The sequence below is a fragment of the Taudactylus pleione genome, unplaced genomic scaffold (genome assembly GCF_031769625.1).
Source record: "Taudactylus pleione unplaced genomic scaffold, aTauple2 ptg000245l, whole genome shotgun sequence".
Lineage (NCBI taxonomy): Eukaryota > Metazoa > Chordata > Amphibia > Anura > Myobatrachidae > Taudactylus > Taudactylus pleione.
This window is the reverse complement of record NW_028284647.1, coordinates 3045531-3067157: the sequence shown is the minus strand read 5'-3', so window position 1 is coordinate 3067157 and position 21627 is coordinate 3045531. Positions and strand designations below refer to the sequence as shown.

Here is a 21627-nt window from a genome sequence, read left to right as displayed (position 1 = left end):
AATGCTCATTTATGTACAGCTTTATTCTGCTCTTGTATCAAACTATACCCCCATCAATGTGGGAACTTACCAGCGCTCAGCTTAGTATTTCATCAGTGTTCTAAGGCTCGTAATGAAGAGAAATTTGGATAACAAATACCATAGAGGATGTGACAGTCATTTATTGAAAAATTATATAAGTTATACATTTTGGCACCAGGTGGTGATAAAAATAACTTGAAGCGGGTTACAATTTGTCGTTGTGTCCTCCATTGTGGTCAACAACAGTTTCCATTAGAAGAACCGCATTCCCTATAGCAGAACATAACATGTCAGGTTGAATAGGCAGCAGATGACATCTTATGCTGTCCCTCAGATGTGACAAGGGGGTCTATGTACTAAGCCTTGGAGAGAGATAAAGTACCAAGCAATCATTTCAAACACAGCCTGTAACGTGACAGTTATGAGCTGAATGGTAGATGTTTTATCTCCATCTACTTTATCTCTCTCCAAGGCTTAGTACATACATAAGCCCCTTGGTATGATATCCCTCCTGGTACACCCGAGTGTTAAAAAAAAAACAAAACACAACCTCGACCCTATTTTTCTTTTAAATAAGTATCTAGCGCATCCTCTGAAGCACCTGTTGTCCTAATCGCTCTTCATTATCATCCATAGAACTTGCCCAGCAGTGTTCTATGTAGGGATACTTGTATTATAACAGCCTGTACATTCTTACAGGCTGAGGTGCCAGCACTCATATTGGGTTGGGTACGGGATGCCAGCACCCGGAATCCTGGCGGTCGGCATCCCGATAGGGTTAGGATACCGACACCTGTTGGTAACGATCCTAACCCTCACCCATCCTCCTCATACACAGTCCATGGACAGACTAACATCCCCTCATCCTATGATACACAGTCCATGGACAGACTAACAGCACCTCATCCAATGATACACAGTCCATAGACTGATAGCCCCTCATCCTATAATACAGTCCATAGACTGACAGACCCTCATCCTATGATACACAGTCTATGGACAGACTGACAGCCACTCATCCTATGATACACAGTCCATGGACTGACCGCCCCTCATTTCATGGTACACAGTCTTTGGACAGGCTGACAGTACCTCATCCTATGATACACAGTCCATGGACAGACTTGACAGACCCTCATCCAATAACGCACTGTCCATAGGCAGACTGACTGCCCCTCATCCAATAACACACAGTCCATAGGCAGACTGACTGCCTCTCATCCAATAACACACAGTCCATAGGCAGACTGACTGCCCCTCATCCAATAACACACAGTCCATAGGCAGACTGACTGCCCCTCATCCAATAACACACAGTCCATAGGCAGACTGACTGCCCCTCATCCAATAACACAATGTCCATAGGCAGACTGACTGACCCTCATCCAATAACACACTGTCCATAGGCAGACTGACTGACCCTCATCCAATAACACACAGTCCATAGGCAGACTGACTGACCCTCATCCAATAACACACAGTCCATAGACAGACTGACTGACCCTCATCCAATAACACACTGTCCATAAGCAGACTGACTGCCCCTCATCCAATAACACGCTGTCCATAAGCAGACTGACTGCCCCTCATCCAATAACACACTGTCCATAAGCAGACTGACTGCCCCTCATCCAATAACACACAGTCCATAGGCAGACTGACTGCCCCTCATCCAATAACACACAGTCCATAGGCAGACTGACTGCCCCTCATCCAATAACACACAGTCCATAGGCAGACTGACTGCCCCTCATCCAATAACACACAGTCCATAGGCAGACTGACTGCCCCTCATCCAATAACACACAGTCCATAGGCAGACTGACTGCCCCTAATCCAATAACACACTGTCCATAGGCAGACTGACTGCCCCTCATCCAATGATGTTCTGTATGTGGACTGACTTGACAGTTCCTCATTCAATAACACACTGTCCATAAGCAGACTGACAGACCCTCATCCAATGATGTTCTGTATGTGGACTGACTTGACAGTTCCTCATTCAATAACACACAGTCCATAAGCAGACTGACAGACCCTCATCCAATAACACACTGTCCATAGGCAGACTGACTGCCCCTCATCCAATAACACACTGTCCATAGGCAGACTGACTGCCCCTCATCCAATAACACACTGTCCATAAGCAGACTGACTGCCCCTCATCCAATAACACACTGTCCATAGGCAGACTGACTGCCCCTCATCCAATAACACACTGTCCATAGGCAGACTGACTGCCCCTCATCCAATAACACACTGTCCATAAGCAGACTGACTGCCCCTCATCCAATAACACACTGTCCATAGGCAGACTGACTGCCCCTCATCCAATAACACACTGTCCATAGGCAGACTGACTGCCCCTCATCCAATAACACACTGTCCATAGGCAGACTGACTGCCCCTCATCCAATGATGTTCTGTATGTGGACTGACTTGACAGTTCCTCATTCAATAATACACAGTCCATGGACGTACTCAGCCCCCCCTCACACAATCATAAGGTAAGTCTGAGTCCTGGAACCCAAAGCACGGGATGCCGGCAGTCAAAATCCTGACAGTGTTAGGATACAGACACCTGTCTGTCAGAATCCTAACCCTTCCTCTCCGCTGTCTAAACCTAACCCTCTCCCATAGTGGCTAAACCTAAACTCCCTTCCCCCACACCCTAAATCTACCCCCCCCCCCCCCCCCTTTAGTGCCTAACCCCTATACTTACCTCCAGGATTCTAAGCACCAGCATCCTGACTATCGGGATTATTCCTACATCCCTGAGGCACAGCCACCTACAATGCTATATGCTAGTTCTTGTTAGTAACTTCGTCTTAAACCATTTTATAAATGCTGAAACAGCTCACATACCAAACCAGTGGAAGAAATGCTGGTAATGAGGATTTTAACTATAAACTATTTATTCATTTCTAGGTTATGGAGAATCTGTTTAAAAGCACAGCCACGTCGTTACTTTGCAGGTGCCCTGAAGATATGAATCTCTTCTTTAAACATGTATCTCCGGGACAGGAAGTAAGTGTGACCTACAGAACTATAGATGATGATCTATGCAGCACTGCACTTTATAGCACGTTGCAAGTCAGTGACCGTTTAGCACTCATGACCAACATGCAGCCAATCAGAGCACAAGATGGCTCACTGGCTCAGGCTAACTTCCAACCAATCAGAGCATTACAACATTTGCGGAGCTGGGCCAGTCTTCTGTCAATCAGCGCAGTAAACAGTCACAAGCCTAGACCAACCAATCCGAGCATTAGAGAGGTTAGAGCTAGATTAACCTGTAGCCAATCAAAGCATTAGAAAGTTCACAGAGCTAGACTAATGGCAGCAATTCAGATTGTATTTGCATTGATGTAATCCTTATTATCTCATATGGTTGTTATTGGTTCTGTACTATAATACGTGTATGTTTCTGTGCTATATTACATGCATGTTTTACACGAAGTCACTGCTGTCTCTCCCCACTTTTTCAAGGGCAGATTGGATGGACTAATAAAGAATAAGTTTATTGTGTAAGTAGTCATTCATTCACTTACTTACTTCTGGTCATATTCTATCACATTTAAAAGAGATCAAACCTAGAAGCTCATTCAGACCCGCTCGCACGATGCGTATGCAATTTTGGGAAGGCAGGCGATCACACGGCAAGGCATTAGCACGGCCACTATGTCTTGGCGTGCGATCGCTTTGTGTATGCAGGCGCCCACCAGCCTGTCTTAAGATGCCCACTTGCGCACGTCACCTCCAGGAAGTGTATGCAACCACCGGTACATCGAGCACCATCGGAAGCGCTCGCAGCGCTTGTGGTTGACCATACCCTGCCGCAAGCACTGCGAGCACTTCAGTGTAAAATCTAGCCAGGTGACGTGTACTATGACGCTGCCTTTTAATTATGCACGCCTCTGAAACGGCGTTGAGACGCTCAGGCACGCCTGCGTTTGCACCTCCACTCCCCCGTTTTTAATGGCCAGCCCCTGTCACTCACTCTGCTGAGCAGTCTTTGCGCAGCGAGTGAACGCTTCCCAATCTGTCGCAGTGGTTCCCGCACGCGCATTGCGATGCGTATGTATGCGCAGAATGCAAACAATCGGCTGGCTGCGTGCGGACGCTTCCTAGCGAGCGGGTCTGAATCAGGTCAACGGTAAATTTTGGACCAGACATTTTATTGATAAACTGCGCTTTTCTGAACTATAATAACTGCAGGCGTTCTACGCCGGGGATTCCGGCAGGTCTGCAGCTGCTCCTCCTTCTGCACCGCCAATGATTCCCCCACTTATAAAAGCCCAGAGAGGTTCTTGGCAAGTACACAGTATGACTAAATATGGTCTATGCATTTGATTGGACAAGCCACGGCTGCCAGCCAATCAGCTGCATCCGCAGCCTTAGACTCACTGTGAGTGGTTGAGTACAGCCATCGTATATGAATGCCATGGTTCTATTCATTACAGCTGGAGGGGTTTATGTAATAAAATCTTTTATCTGCTTCTGTACTTATTATAATATATCATGAAGTATAATTTGTAACAATGAAAATTTATGGAGTTCAAATTATTTTTTCATGTAATATTAGGGTCTTTCTTTGAAAAAGGAGTTTAGCATTTTTTTTAACAATGCAATTAAGTAACATTGAAGTGATCCATTCATTCGTTAACTCCCCCCAGTGCCCCCCTCCCACCCTCTATCAGAGTAAATATTCTAATACAGATCCTGTAAACTATTGCCTAGTAACGGCACAATATTGACCAATCCCTACGGTTATCTGGCATTACCAGATTAGAATAAGTAGCTTTATCATTTGTCTCACTTATAGGCCCCTATAATGTATAAGGCGAGAAAGACGGGCACGGCAAATCCGGCCACTATAGCCCGCGTGGCATAAAATAACGGTCGTCTGTAAAACAACCGTAAATGATTTTTGAGGAATCGGAGCCAGTACGTTCCAGAAGACCGATTTGAGCTGTTTTCAGCTGTGAAAGGCCCAGGAGATCGTCATACAACCAATAAAGCCTCTCCATGAGGCCGCAGTCTTGCTACCGCTATATAAATACATCTGTATGTATGGTCCAGGCTGGAGTGAACATCACAACCACGTCATTAGATCGCAGCCCCCTTTTCATGCCGTGTTATATAACACCCTAGAAGGGAATATATAGCCTCCTCCCAGTCATTGGGGGTCATTCAGACCCGTTCGCGAGCAAAGGACGCTCGCAAACGGGTCGACGTTGCCCCACTGTGCATGCGCACGACGGAGGGAGCTCCGTCGTGCGCATGCGCGAGACCCGGAGAGCGACGGGCTCTCCGCCGCTCCGGGTCTCGCACCAAAGGGGGCGTACTGTCAATGTTGATTGACAGCACGCCCCCTTTGGTGGGCCTGCCGGGAGCGTGGCGGCCAGACGGAGGCGTTCCCATGGGAAAGCCTACCGTCTGAAGCCGGCCCCACGGACATCAGTAATGATGTCAGTGGGAGTGATTTTGGCTCTGATAGAGCCAAAATCACTCCTGGGCTTGCGGCAGCAAGACCCTACCGCAGGGTCTCGTCGCAAGCCCGATGGTCGCGATGGTCTTTGACCATCGCGACCATCATCATGGACGCTCACTGTAGCTGTGGGTGGTCACCCACAGCTATACGAGCGTCCAGGAGGACGCTCCATTTTCATGGAGGAGGGCCCTGATTCAGAGCGTCCGGCTCTGAATCAGGCCCATTGTCCAGTAAGGAGTAAGGGCCTGGTTCTGCGTCTGGTGCAGCGGAAATGCCGCAAGCAGTCAGCCGATGTTATAATTCTGCGCATGCGTCCCGATTGTCACCACTCAGATGCGCAGCACAAAATCGAGTTCACGTTCTGTTAATATCAGTGGGCGATCCTGGTAGGTAACGGGGGCGTGGCTAAGCCGATGTGTGCATGTCGCTGACGGTGGCTGCATCCAAAGACGCGGAACCGCTCACATAGGACGCCATACTCGGACAGATAAACCAGTGCCATAGTGCTGGTGCGACCAGTGGTGGCGGTTAAAGACACACACAGACGGAAATGCGCATTTCTCGAGATGCCGCAAGTGGGCGTCTCCGCTTTGTGAAATTCGTAAACGGCATTAACGGCAAAAGAAATGCCTGCGCCCCCCAACTCAGGATCAAGCCCTAAAAGTGTAAACAGGCGTTATGTAGATCTGTAGATAACTTCTATATGAATCCCCAGGGTCTCTTTATTGCCCCGGACAGTGGCACCATGTCTAATGAAAGCACAGGGGGCACCCGCTTTATAAGAGAATAGGGAGCCACTGTCTCTACATTATGCTGATACCACTCATGTATGAATAACCCGTCAGGATCGGTGTATGGGAGAATGTGACATGGATGTAATAGCCATGGACGCTTCTTCCAGGGTTAGAGGATGCTCCAAAAACCCAACCTGCTGCTCATCCAGGCTCAGGGGGTGAGTGGCATCAGGTCATCTATAAGCCCTACAGATGTCATCTGTCCCTAGATGTGTACGGGGTCCTGAAGGCGAGAGAAAGCCCATAGCAACCAATCGACTCCTAGCAATCATTTATTCTGCACTGTCTATAAAATGACAGTTAGAAGATGATTGGTTGCTATGGGCAACTTCCCCACTTGGGGTCTATTTACTAAGCCTTGGATGGAGATAAAAGTGAACGGAGATAAAGTACCAGCCAATCAGCTCCTAACTGCCACGTCACAGGCAGTGTTTGAAAAATTACAGGAGCTGATTGGCTGGTACTTTATCTCCGATCAGCTCCTAACTGCCACGTCACAGGCCGTGTTTGAAAAATTACAGGAGCTGATTGGCTGGAACTTTTATCTCCATCCGAGGCTTAGTAAATAGACCCCAAAGTACCAACCAATTACCTTCTGTCATTTTTCAAACACAGTCTGTAACGTCACAGTTAGGAGCTGATTGATCTTTCTCTTTAGAGGGTTTGGTACGTCGCCCCGCTAGCAGTATGAAAACGCGCAGCCGCCATTTCTATTTCCGCCTTCAAAAAAATCTAAAAAAGAAAAACTTTTGCTATTGGCGCTAACAATAATATACTGCAAATCAGTGTGTGTAGCATATGACACCAATGGGATTTTGTCATGATTTGATCAAAGCATTTAAGCCTGCAGCCCAGCGGCAAGGGACCCCTTTTTTCTGAAGGTCCCTACACTAGAATGTCTGCCCAGCACACTCATTACATTGCAGTTAGATGTACTCACCTCCCAGATACAGAGAGATACCTCTATACAGGGGCCGGCTTGTGAGCCACATCCAACTAGGCCTTTTATAGCCTTAATTGTAACCTCTGCTACTGCTGACCTGCCCGTTCTCATCGGTGTAACGGTAAAGACTGCACACTCCGAGAACCATCGTTAAATGGCAGCCGCCGAGATCCCGAGCGTCACAGAGCCGCGATTAGGACTGGAGTCAGGAATAGACAGACTTGCTCCAGTGCACTAATTACTGCTGAGTGGGTCCAATTAAGGATACAATGTGCTGTACATACAAGAGGCTCTTATTGTCCTCCTATTAGCTCATCCTATATATAGTTCTGTGCTACGGTCACCTATAACTAAGCCCTGATGCTGTAATTACACGTACGGGCCCTGATATGTTTATTCCCTCTTTGTGTCTCCCCCCCAGAATGTCTTATACAGAAGCTATAGGAATCCTGCAGAAAAGGGGCGATCACTTCCAGCACAGGACAGAGGTGGGTGAGCTGGTGCTGCTGAATACCCCGTACCCTCCGCCCAATGTTATTACATGAGAGGTGGCTCCTGCAGACACACGTGAGGATAACCTTCTCGTGTTATTTACTGAGCATGTTTCCTGCAGCCATTTCTCTGCCATAAACCTTCATCTGTGACACCAAGATAGTATACGTGTTACTGCAGATGGAGGTAATCTGGTGTTTCCAGCCTAGTACTAATATAGACTCTTTATTTCTTCCCTAATAATATTTCCTGACTGACTGACACTACTTTAGCTAAGAAATATGGAGATGTTTCCCATAGCAACCAATCAGATTCTACTTAACATTTAACTAGCACTTTCTAGAAGATAATAGTTAGAATCTGATTGGTTGCTATGGGCAACATCCGCACTTCTAAAAACTCTCATGTTAGTAAATATGCCCCCAGGTGTCTAGTTTAGTAGAGGATTGGTCTTTTGTGCGTCTCTTCCATATGCAAATACATCTTATTCGCTGTGCAATGCAACTAAGATGCACCACAAGACTGCACTGATTAATCTGATATGTGACACTTGTATATCTGGGTGCGACTGAGCCTGAATCTGTATATGCAGTGCTACAATGTGCTTCATTTAAAGCAAGGGTCACATAGTCTGTGCAGTCTCCCGGTGCACCTTATACATATCGGTCTGTGCAGTCTCCTGGTGCATCTTATACATATAAGTCTGTGCAGTTTCCTGGTGCACCTTAGTCGCATCTTATACATATCGGTCTGTGCAGTCTCCTGGTGCACCTTAGTCGCATCTTATATATATCTGTCTGTGCAGTCTCCTGGTGCACCTTAGTCGCATCTTATACATATCGGTCTGTGCAGCCTCCCGGTGCACCTTAGTCGCATCTTATGCATATCGGTCTGTGCAGCCTCCCGGTGCACCTTAGTCGCATCTTATACATATCGGTCTGTGCAGCCTCCCGGTGCACCTTAGTCGCATCTTATACATATCGGTCTGTGCAGTCTCCCGGTGCACCTTAGTCGCATCTTATACATATCGGTCTGTGCAGTCTCCCGGTGCACCTTAGTCGCATCTTATGCATATCGGTCTGTGCAGCCTCCCGGTGCACCTTAGTCGCATCTTATGCATATCGGTCTGTGCAATCTCCTGGTGCACCTTAGTCGCATCTTATGCATATCGGTCTGTGCAGCCTCCCGGTGCACCTTAGTCGCATCTTATACATATCGGTCTGTGCAGTCTCCCGGTGCACCTTAGTCGCATCTTATGCATATCGGTCTGTGCAGCCTCCCGGTGCACCTTATACATATCGGTCTGTGCAGCCTCCCGGTGCACCTTAGTCGCATCTTATACATATCGGTCTGTGCAGTCTCCTGGTGCACCTTAGTCGCATCTTATACATATCGGTCTGTGCAGCCTCTTGGTGCACCTTAGTCGCATCTTATACATATCGGTCTGTGCAGTCTCCTGGTGCACCTTAGTCGCATCTTATGCATATCGGTCTGTGCAGCCTCCCGGTGCACCTTAGTCGCATCTTATACATATTGGTCTGTGCAGTCTCCCGGTGCACCTTAGTCGCATCTTATGCATATCGGTCTGTGCAGCCTCCCGGTGCACCTTAGTCGCATCTTATACATATCGGTCTGTGCAGTTTCCTGGTGCACCTTAGTTGCATCTTATACATATCGGTCTGTGCAGTTTCCTGGTGCACCTTAGTCGCATCTTATACATATCGGTCTGTGCAGTTTCCCGGTGAACCTTAGTTGCATCTTATACATATCGGTCTGTGCAGTTTCCTGGTGCACCTTAGTTGCATCTTATACATATCGGTCTGTGCAGTTTCCCGGTGCACCTTAGTCGCATCTTATACATATCGGTCTGTGCAGTTTCCTGGTGCACCTTAGTTGCATCTTATACATATCGGTCTGTGCAGTTTCCCGGTGCACCTTAGTCGCATCTTATACCTATCGATCTGTGCAGTTTCCCGGTGAACCTTAGTTGCATCTTATTGTCACAGACGCATTTTCAGGCAAAAACGTTGCTCTGTACAAGCAGAGTATAGCACGGGACCTGGCGGCTCACTCACGTCAGGCGTTTCGCACCGTATGGCGTCTCGCGTCTAGTGGATACATCTGTACATTGGAGCATGCTAGCGCATACAATCTCCATGCATTTATATTCTAATGTTATTAACAAATGATTATTTATTCATAGATTTACCAAACCAGACGATTCTGCATCTCATGTAAGACAGAATGCGGCTGTAGTGCCAAGCGCGGGTACCTCTCTTCCTGCGCTCCCCCGGGCTGGGACCAGTGCTGCATCTCATGTAAGACAGAATGCGGCTGTGGCGCCGAGCGCGGGTACCTCTCTTCCTGCGCTCCCCCGGGCTGGGACCAGTGCTGCATCTCATGTAAGACAGAATGCGGCTATAGTGCCGAGCGCGTATACCTCTCTTCCTGCGCTCCCCCGGGCTGGGACCAGTGCTGCATCTCATGTAAGACAGAATGCGGCTATAGTGCCGAGCGCGGGTACCTCTCTTCCTGCGCTCCCCCGGGCTGGGACCAGTGATGCATCTCATGTAAGACAGAATGCGGCTGTAGTGCCGAGCGCGGGTACCTCTCTTCCTGCGCTCTCCCGGGCTGGGACCAGTGCTGCATCTCATGTAAGACAGAATGCGGCTGTAGTGCCGAGCGCGGGTACCTCTCTTCCTGCGCTCCCCCGGGCTGGGACCAGTGCTGCATCTCATGTAAGACAGAATGCGGCTGTAGAGCAGAGCGCGGGTACCTCTCTTCCTGCGCTCACCCAGGCTGGGACCAGTGCTGCATCTCATGTAAGACAGAATGCGGCTATAGTGCCAATCGCGGGTACCTCTCTTCCTGCGCTCCCCCGGGCTGGGACCAGTGCTGCATCTCATGTAAGACAGAATGCGGCTGTAGTGCCGAGCGCGGTTACCTCTCTTCCTGCGCTCCCCCGGGCTGGGACCAGTGCTGCATCTCATGTAAGACAGAATGCGGCTGTAGTGCCGAGCGCGGGTACCTCTCTTCCTGCGCTCCCCCGGGCTGGGACCAGTGCTGCATCTCATGTAAGACAGAATGCGGCTATAGTGCCAAGCGTGTATACCTCTCTACCTGCGCTCCCCCGGGCTGGGACCAGTGCTGCATCTCATGTAAGACAGAATGCGGCTATAGTGCCGAGCGCGGGTACCTCTCTTCCTGCGCTCCCCCGGGCTGGGACCAGTGCTGCATCTCATGTAAGACAGAATGCGGCTATAGTGCCGAGCGCGGGTACCTCTCTTCCTGCGCTCCCCCGGGCTGGGACCAGTGCTGCATCTCATGTAAGACAGAATGCGGCTATAGTGCCGAGCGCGGGTACCTCTCTTCCTGCGCTCCCCCGGGCTGGGACCAGTGCTGCATCTCATGTAAGACTGAATGCGGCTATAGTGCCGAGCACGGGTACCTCTCTTCCTGCGCTCCCCCGGGCTGGGACCAGTGCTGCATCTCATGTAAGACAGAATGCGGCTATAGTGCCGAGCGCGTATACCTCTCTTCCTGCGCTCCCACGGGCTGGGACCAGTGCTGCATCTCATGTAAGACAGAATGCGGCTGTAGTGCAGAGCGCGGGTACCTCTCTTCCTGCGCTCCCCCGGGCTGGGACCAGTGCAGCATCTCATGTAAGACAGAATGCGGCTGTAGTGCCGAGCGCGGGTACCTCTCTTCCTGCGCTCCCCCGGGCTGGGACCAGTGCTGCATCTCATGTAAGACTGAATGCGGCTATAGTGCCGAGCGCGGGTACCTCTCTTCCTGCGCTCCCCCGGGCTGGGACCAGTGCTGCATCTCATGTAAGACAGAATGCGGCTATAGTGCCGAGCGCGTATACCTCTCTTCCTGCGCTCCCATGGGCTGGGACCAGTGTTGCATCTCATGTAAGACAGAATGTGGCTGTAGTGCCGAGCGCGGGTACCTCTCTTCCTGCGCTCCCCCGGGCTGGGACCAGTGCTGCATCTCATGTAAGACAGAATGCGGCTGTAGTGCCGAGCGCGGGTACCTCTCTTCCTGCGCTCCCCCGGGCTGGGACCAGTGCTGCATCTCATGTAAGACAGAATGCGGCTATAGTGCCGAGCGCGTATACCTCTCTACCTGCGCTCCCCCGGGCTGGGACTAGTGCTGCATCTCATGTAAGACAGAATGCGGCTATAGTGCCGAGCGCGGGTACCTCTCTTCCTGCGCTCCCCCGGGCTGGGACCAGTGCTGCATCTCATGTAAGACAGAATGCGGCTATAGTGCCAAGCGCGGGTACCTCTCTTCCTGCGCTCCCCCGGGCTGGGACCAGTGCTGCATCTCATGTAAGACAGAATGCGGCTATAGTGCCGGGCGCGTATACCTCTCTTCCTGCGCTCCTCCGGGCTGGGACCAGTGCTGCATCTCATGTAAGACAGAATGCGGCTATAGTGCCGAGCGCGTATACCTCTCTTCCTGCACTCCCCCGGGCTGGGACCAGTGCTGCATCTCATGTAAGACAGAATGCGGCTATAGTGCCGAGCGCGGGTACCTCTCTTCCTGCGCTCCCCCGGGCTGGGACCAGTGCTGCATCTCATGTAAGACAGATTGCGGCTGTAGTGCCGAGCGCGGGTACCTCTCTTCCTGCGCTCCCCCGGGCTGGGACCAGTGCTGCATCTCATGTAAGACATAATGCGGCTGTAGCGCTGAGCGCGGGTACCTCTCTTCCTGCGCTCCCCCAGGCTGGGACCAGTGCTGCATCTCTCAGGCAGTCTGCAGCACGTAAAAGTAAATGTTTTATATCATCATTTTTGTTTCTTACTGTATGTTATGTTTTCAGACACCGTTGATCGCTTTTGTCACCCACAGATATGAGGCGAAACTTATTCTGGCCATAGTTTTACCCAAAGCAGAGAGGGCAGCAAAGGGGCAGCTGAAATAAATAACTGCACTAAAGGCCTGGCTAAAGAGCACAAAGGAGACACATTTACTAAAACTTGTAGGAGAGCCCCACGTATTAGAGTAATAAACGGAATGTTATACGAGTGTATTTACATTATGATGCTACGGCCTTTGGCCCTCATTCAGAGCCGTTCGCTATTTGCGGTCGTTCGTTTAACAACAAGGGGTGGCTATTCAAATGATCCGTACGCACATTGCAGTCTGTTCACACCTCTAAGTCTGAACGAGCGAGCAAAACATACGCTCGTTTATTTGTTAAAAACGCCCCCTGGCCGCTCACACCATACGTCATGTCCGCTATTTATTTGATTAATCGAGTACATCGACCAGCGTATGAACTGCTCGCTATTCTTGTGGTTGGTGTTTGCTACCACAAATTTGCGAGCAGTTCTGGCTATAAAATAACCCAGTGACGTGGACAATGACGCTGCTGTTTTAAATATACACACCCATAAAACGCCCGTTTTGACCTTTAAGCACGCCTGCGTTCGGATCTCCACTCCCCATTTTCAAGCACCTTCCCCTGTTACCACCCACATACGCCTCATTCTGTCACTTAAAATAGCAGGCACTCGCTATATAGCGTACAAACGATTTTCGGCCGCACTGACTGGTTCGCGCATGCGTACTAAAAACCGTACGCATGCGCAGATGTGCAAACATCGCTCGGAACGAGCGTACTGCCGCTAACGAGCGGCTCTGAATGAGGGCCTTTGTTCCTGTGACCTGAAGTATGTATAATATTGGTCCTGTTCTCCCCGCAGTGGGGATGCGATTTGCAGACGGAGCACGAGAAGTACTTGGTCAGACATTGTGGAGACGTTCCTGTTTTTGTCACCAACTATCCATTTGACCTGAAGCCATTCTACATGCGGGACAATGAGGATGGGCCTCGGCACACGGTGAGAGGGAATCAACAACATGTGATGCTTATTTACATAACTGGGGCATATGTACTAAAGCAACAACATGTCAAAATCTGCCTTCCCGCGTACACTGTCCTGCCTTCCCGCGTACACTGTCCTGCCTTCCCGCGTACACTGCCTTCCCGGGCGCACAGTGACCCGCCTTCCCGGGCGCACAGTGACCCGCCTTCCCGGGCGTACAGTGACCCGCCTTCCCGTGCGCACTGTCCTATATTTATGCCAACAGTAAGTAGTGTTTTGTTGAAGAGGAAGAAATGTGTAATAATACTTTTATGCCAATCACACATTTTAATAAGCATTTGTCTAAAGATACAAGGGAAGGTGCATCAAGCCTTAGAGAGAGATGAAGCGGAGCTTTTGCCCAAAGCGACCAATCATTACATTTCTCTGCTAGTTAAATGATAGTTAGAGGCTGATTGGTTGCTACTTTGTCTCTCTCCAAGGCTTGATACATCTCCCCAGTAATGAGTTAAAATAGCTTTGAAGAAAGGTTTTGTAATTAATGTGAATACTTATAAAGTGCACCACACATACAGAGGCAATGATTTGTGGTTTGAACTAATATTCAGCCAATCGACTTCCAAGGAGCTGCTGACATCCCAAGTGAAATTGATGAGGCTGTATTCTGAGTCCACAAAATGGCCGCCGCCGTTTGTGAGTAGAAGTCCAGTACTATTTAAATATGTTATGAACTTCAAGTGTAGTAAATGTCAAAATCTATTGGCTGAGTAAACTTTGAAAGAAAGTGGATAAAGGAGACTTTTTTTATGTCGTAGAAGCATCTGATTCGCTGTGAGCCGCCCGTAACCGGTTGCCGCTATCTATAATATTGAACTGCGCTGTGCATGCCGAATTTTAAATGTCCCCAGCCCCTTTTAATGGTTTGTTACAGTCCTGTAATCACCCGAGGCATATATTCTGTGGGTGGACTGTTCCATGAGATCTTACGGTACAAATTTAAAGTCTTGCCAATTATTTTCTTACAGTGACAGCAGCCACTTTTGTCAGCAGAACCAATGTCCAGTCTATCAGTTCACTTAGAGACATCCCTAAGGCCTGAGGCACTTTCAGTATTGTTTCAGCAAACAAAATGGCTGCCCCCATATGTGCAGCTGACAGGCACATGTAAGCGTGAGCACTGCAATTGAAACACAAGGCATGGGTTCCTCGTGCCAGGGTCTAGTAACACCACTTACAATCTGTAAAGGAATGAAGGAAGACTATAAAGGCTATATTTAGCTGCTATACAGGCAGTTTATGCATTGTTTATTCAATGTATTGTGCATATGGGATGGACTCTCCGAGAGGTAATGGCAATATCCAGTGGGCAACTTACAATTGATGAAGCTTTATTTGGTGTATTAGCATTCAAAGAGCTGAGTATACAACTTTCTACCACACAGACTCCACAAAACCAGGGTGTTTGCTACAGTGTGTCTCAGGCTGCACATTGTGGTGGTCTCTCCCCTTTGTGGCTGGCTGTTGTCCCCATACATCTCACAGTGCTTTCTGTCTTCACTCCAGGTGGCCGCTGTGGACTTGCTCGTTCCAGGGATTGGAGAACTGTTTGGAGGGAGCTTAAGAGAGGAGAGACTTCATGTCCTGCAGTCGCGTCTGGAAACGTAATTATTAGTACTTTACTTTTATGTAGCAATTAATGCTCGCATGTATTTATGGGTGTTTTTTATTTTGTCTCCTCTGTTGGGGTTCCACCACTGACATGCACATAATTCTTTAAAATAACCCCACTCACTGCTTAGTATTAAGTGGAGCCCACATTACAGAGAAAACATTTTACTTGCTGTGTTCTCCCCTTCAAATGGATCCCCAAAGCCTCCAACACCCAAGTGATCTTCTACTCTGTGCTGCTGAGGCAGTTCCGTGTCAGACACTTCACCTGTCTGTGCGGAGATACTTAATTCAGATTGTAGAGTTTGTTCCTTTCTCCAACAGTGACAGCTAATTATTATGTCCTTGTTACCTACAGCTTACCATTTAGTAGTTGTCATGATAAACTTCACCTGGGCAGGTGTGACATGTGGGTGTGAAATGGTTAATTTTAACAAAACCACCTGGTCTATGCAAAAAAAGGCAAAACCGTCCAAACTCTAACTATAAAACCTTAAGTTCTGCTACCACAAAGAAATTGAATTAGTTAGTCATAGTCTAATTTAAGAACACAAATGACAGAATATTATCAAATGATATGTAAATATAAAAATGTACAATATATATATATATATATATATATATATATTTATATAATATATAGGTTTTAGGGGGGTTAGGGTCCCGGTTGGGCCTCCTGTTGGTGTATGCTGGGCAGAACTTCGACTCAGGGAGCCTGTTATGTGCCTTCCACTGGATGGATTTGGACGAAAACTTCACAGTGTGGTAACATCGAATCCTAGACGTGTGCGCAGTAGCAAAAAAACGCTCCACTATGTCAGACCTGGGCAGTGCGTCCACCTCTGGCCCAGAGCCTGTAACTGTGTCTAGTACAGGAGAACGTGTCGGAGACTTGCTGCAGCTTTATGTTATCCCTCGCTGCAGGTTCAGGGCTTGTCTCTGCCACCTATCTATCTGTACAATCTCCCAGAGACATAGGTTACGTAGTGGGCGAAGTGCAGGACACCATAGGGGGAGATCCTAATGGTAAGGGTGTAGTAGAAAGGGGAATATATATGATTTTCATGGGGACTATTCTACCTTTTGCTACATTTAGATGCATACATGTACTGTAATAAACATGTACGTGGGCTATAGGAATCCTGACATAGGGCCTGATTCAGAGCCGGACGCTGTGACCAGAGCACTCGCTCTGAATCAGGGCCCTCCTCCATTAAAATGGAGCGTCCTCCTGGACGCTCGTATAGCTGTGGGTCACCACCCACAGCATATACGAGCATCCAAAAAGATGGTTGCGATGGTCTTGACCATCGCGACCATCGGACTTGCGACGGAGACCCTGCGGTAGGGTCTCCCTGCCACAAGCCCTGGAGTGATTTTGGCTCTATCAGAGCCAAAATCACTCCCACTGACATCACTAGTGATGTCAGTGGGGCCGGCTTCAGACGGAAGGCGTTCCCATGGGAACGGCTCCGTCTGGCAGGCATGCCCCCGGCACACCCTCCAAAGGGGGCGTGCTGTCAATCAACATCGACAGCACGCCCCCTTTGGTGCGAGACCCGGAGCGACAGCTTGGCTGTCGCAGTCCGAGTCTCGCGCATGCGCACGACGGAGCTCCCTCCATCGTGCGCATGCGCAGTGGGGAACATCAACCCACTTGCGAGCGTACTGCCGCTTGCGAGTGGGTCTGAATGACCCCCATAGTAACATCTACAGATCACCATGCTTAGTGACTAAACGGAGGGAATAGAAATCATGGCCATTAGGAATAGTATCATTGTATATATTGTTACACCTTATTGCACAGTATCTCCGGCCTGCGGAATCCAGGCCTAACTAATCTTTACGTCCTTCTCTTTGCTACAGGCTTGGGCTGGATCACACGTACCAGTGGTAAGCACCAATCCCCTACTCTTTATACACTTTACATTGCCCGCTAAAGCCTATGAGAAGGAACGTTGCTGTGTTCTTACGTTTTAGGATTATTACTATGTTTTTGCTTTTTACTACTTATAAGGTTGTGCGAATCTTCTCCGGAAATAGTGATCATCTCAGGGGGTAACATGAATGGGGGTCTTCCGTATAAATGGACTGGCCGTGGTGTTATCATTCGTTCCTCTGGCTGATGTAATTCATGTTATTATACACATTCCTAGATTTACACACTGGTATTTGGGCAGTTATATAATCTATTCTAGAGGAGACATCTCAGCACCGACTACAAAGCCCAGAATGTCCTGTATACACTGTGAGAACTAAACGACTCCACCTGCTGCTCCAAAGTCATATTTAAAACATAACTTTGCTCAAAAAAAAATAATGTTTCCTAATGGAAATCATTGCAGTAAATACTACAAAATAATGGAAGAACTGCGGATGCTGGAAACTGGATTTCTGCATGAAATTGCCGGTTGAATCCACAAATATGCTGCAATTTGACAGATATTTGTAAACTGATTTTCCTTCCATACCCATGAGGCCTGCCTCATACCCATGAGGCCTGCCTCATACCCATGAGGCCTGCCTCATACCCATGAGGCCTGCCTCATACCCATGAGGCCTGCCTCATACCCATGAGGCCTGCCTCATACCCATGAGGCCTGCCTCATACCCATGAGGCCTGCCTCATACCCATGAGGCCTGCCTCATACCCATGAGGCCTGCCTCATACCCATGAGGCCTGCCTCATACCCATGAGGCCTGCCTCATACCCATGAGGCCTGCCTCATACCCATGAGGCCTGCCTCATACCCATGAGGCCTGCCTCATACCCATGAGGCCTGCCTCATACCCATGAGGCCTGCCTCATACCCATGAGGCCTGCCTCATACCCATGAGGCCTGCCTCATACCCATGAGGCCTGCCTCATACCCATGAGGCCTGCCTCATACCCATGAGGCCTGCCTCATACCCATGAGGCCTGCCTCATACCCATGAGGCCTGCCTCATACCCATGAGGCCTGCCTCATACCCATGAGGCCTGCCTCATACCCATGAGGCCTGCCTCATACCCATGAGGCCTGCCTCATACCCATGAGGCCTGCCTCATACCCATGAGGCCTGCCTCATACCCATGAGGCCTGCCTCATACCCATGAGGCCTGCCTCATACCCATCAAGTCTGACTGATATTCATGGTTGCCATACATATGCTTAGGTAACAGGAGCATTATAAAGGGTTTTCCATGTCTAATATGAATATCTTATAGGCCAAAAAAGTTTGTTGTAAACTGTTTATGTGAATTTGCTTTATACTTATTGTTATACATTATGTTTGGTGAGACATGTACTGTAACTGGTTCGCACTGCTGTGGTTAGGGCAGCGAATTGGAAAAGTCTGTTTGCTGTGTAAGAGCAGCTGCTAATATCATTCCTACATACTGTATAGAGGCTTCAGACATTCCTTAGAAGATCACTTTAGGTGAAGCTGTGATTGTGGGGAAGCATTTTCCTGTGCAGTATCTGGTGGTTGACCGTTCGACAGTCAAAGGGTCGACAATGTATAGGTCGACACCAAATGGTTGACATGGAATATGTCATCAGGTGCAAAATGTTGGCAGGTATAAAAGGTTGACACACCAATGGTCAAGACTTTAGGGTTAGGCACTAGAGGGAGGGTTCGGCTTCGGTTATGTTTAGGCACCATGGGGAAGGTTACGTTTAAAGTACAAAAAAAAAAATTCGACCATTTGCCCATAGACCTTTTGACCCAGTCGACCTTTTTTATCGCACCCTTCCTGTGCACATCAGATTTTACCTAGTACCTGGAGCCACATGAGCCTAAGATGGCCATTAGCGACGTTCGCTATCTTCATACAAAGCCTGGCTGCCCCAATATGGAAGCATCTGCCTTTTCTTATTAACTCCTAATAGATATTACATTTATAGGCTGTATTGTGGGACTTGCGGCTTTTACATTTTTCCTTTTCCAAATAGGTATCTAGATCTACGTAAATTTGGGTCTGTTCCGCATGGCGGTTTCGGCATGGGGTTCGAGCGCTTCCTGCAATGCATTCTGGGAGTGGACAATATCAAGGACGTCATCCCATTTCCAAGATTTCCCTATTCTTGTCTTTTATGAGACTTGCTCGTCTGCTCCCCGGGATATAATATCGTCTTAATGAGATGTGATAACTGCTGCAGTGAAGACGTGTCAGCCGTACAAACGCCTCAGTGTAAATGTTATTCCGGCAATATAGCCGGTCACCCAGGAGGGTCGGAATTGGATCTTTTTTAAAGAGACATTGTAATAAAATATACATTTGTTTTAGAAACACCACATGTCTGTAATTGACCATGCCAATTAAAATTTGGGATGCTTTTTCTTATATCTGAAAGAACTTTATAATTATAATAATACACTTTAAAAAAAAATAAACTAATAATAATTCCACATCCTCTTACAGTTTCTGACACATGAGCATAGTACCCTGCTGAGAGGCCCAGGTCTGTACTCTCACACGGCAGGCATATATATATATATATATATATATATAATATATTTGTGGACAGGATACCTAGGCCGAGGTCTGTTGTGTAACGCCACAAGCCTATATATGTGGACAGGACACCTAGGCCCAGGTATGTACTGTCACGCTGCAGACCTATATTTCTGGACAGGACACCTAGGCCGAGGTCAGTACTCTCACGCCGTAGGCCTATATTTGTGGACAGGACACCTAGGCCCAGGTCTGTACTGTCATGCTGCAGGCCTATATTTCTGGACAGGACACCTGGGCCGAGGTCAGTACTCTCACGCCGTAGGCCTATATTTGTGGACAGGACACCTAGGCCCAGGTCTGTACTGTCATGCTGCAGGCCTATATTTGTGGACAGGATACAATATCTGTGTAGACCGGATCTCCTTTCATCTTACTGTACATGGCATAATTTACGGCAATATCGCTCTTCACACTGCCAATGTGTCCTAGGGGCCAAATTATTTAACTCTGGGCCTAGACGGGATTGATGCCTAAAGTTATTTATCTGTTGAGTCCACAAATCCATTTTGCACTGCTTGGCAAAGCTACAACATACTCCTCAAAAGACGCTGCCACGCCGCCCAACTCCTACAATCATTCTCTGCGGACTTTTGCGCTACTGCAAGTGCTGCCATCATGCTCAGAAAAAAAAAAAAAAAAACCATGCACTTTGTGTGAAATCTTGGCACGTTAGCACAAGCCGAGGGCCGACAAGTTTCAGAAAACACGTCAGACCTCATAAGTAATATAAACTCTTATGGTCTTAAGGCAACAGATAAGTCAAGTGCAAATGTTCTCACAGTTCAGTGGCAAGTTTAACAGCTCATGTTTGCTAAGTTATCTCCACACTTATATCGTGCTTGTAAATCGCGCAAACTGCTAAGCACTATATTTTACAAAGTCTTCGGGGTTTTAATACTATTTCCAATTCACCAACACAAACACAAAAAAAAGACTTTGTACACAGACTGTTCTCCGTGCAGCCTTATTACATTTCCACGTTAGGCTTCAGGTACGTACACACTAGACGATTTGCTCCATGAGCGACTGTCTAGTGTGTCCCCCGGCCGGGGTGTGCTCAATATCGTTAACGACATTGAGCACACACACTGAACGATGTCATGAACGATATCGTTCAGTGCCGGGCTCCCTCCCTCATCCCCGAACATGCAACAACCTAACAATATCGTTAGGTTGGCCTGCATTTTCGGGCGATGAACGACAATGACCAACAACGACCTTCGGGGAGCGTGCATCGCTGGTCGTTCGTCGTTTTAGCGTACATACTGGCCGATATAGAGAACGACTGAAAGATAACGATATCGTTATCGTTCAGTCATTGAAAATATCGGCAAGTGTGTACGCACCTTTAGTTAGTGATAGATGAATGTGAATTACATTCTGAAAAAGTGACAGCAATTACCCCGGCCAAGAGACTTTCTGTGTAAATCTGTTCGGTTAGCCAATAAAGAGTATTACTGTAATTCCCCCTCATCCTGTAAGAGATAATGGTTGTGCTGCGAGCCTACAGTGGGAGGCGTCCCGATACCGCATGATAATGTGTTATGTGCAGGGTCAGACTGGCCCACAGGGTTACAGGGGAAATCCCTGGTGGGCCCCAATGCCTGTGAGCTCCTTCTATACCTCTAGGGGTCAGGTTCCAGACCATACACTTACTATACTATACGAGGGTCAGTAACTTGGTGGAGCAGTATTATGGATGAACTTGGATGCTTGGTTTGTTTTTGTGTTCACTACACCAAGATTCACCCTCTTGTAAATCAAAGTGAGTGGGCCTGAAACAGTCCAGATCCTGGGAGCAAATTTCTATTGTTTTTTGTTCCCATACATTACCAGATTTTCCTTCCCACCAGAGAGATTGGACAGATATATCTATA

The 21627-nt window shown here is 48.2% G+C and overlaps 1 protein-coding gene across 2 annotated transcripts in view; it reads left to right on the top strand.

Moving 5' to 3' along the window:
* The window catches only part of NARS2 (asparaginyl-tRNA synthetase 2, mitochondrial), a 47970-nt gene extending 28399 nt beyond the window's left edge, over positions 1 to 19571 (top strand). For both annotated transcript variants that reach the window (XM_088479813.1, XM_088479812.1), the window contains 7 exons: positions 2950 to 3048; positions 3511 to 3548; positions 7674 to 7740; positions 13459 to 13596; positions 15145 to 15242; positions 17116 to 17142; positions 19185 to 19571. In XM_088479813.1, coding sequence (XP_088335939.1) covers positions 2950 to 3048; positions 3511 to 3548; positions 7674 to 7740; positions 13459 to 13596; positions 15145 to 15242; positions 17116 to 17142; positions 19185 to 19329 — 612 coding nt within the window. In that variant the 3' untranslated portion in view covers positions 19330 to 19571. The remainder of the gene's footprint in view (positions 1 to 2949; positions 3049 to 3510; positions 3549 to 7673; positions 7741 to 13458; positions 13597 to 15144; positions 15243 to 17115; positions 17143 to 19184) is intronic.
* The last annotated feature ends 2056 nt before the right edge of the window (positions 19572 to 21627 follow it).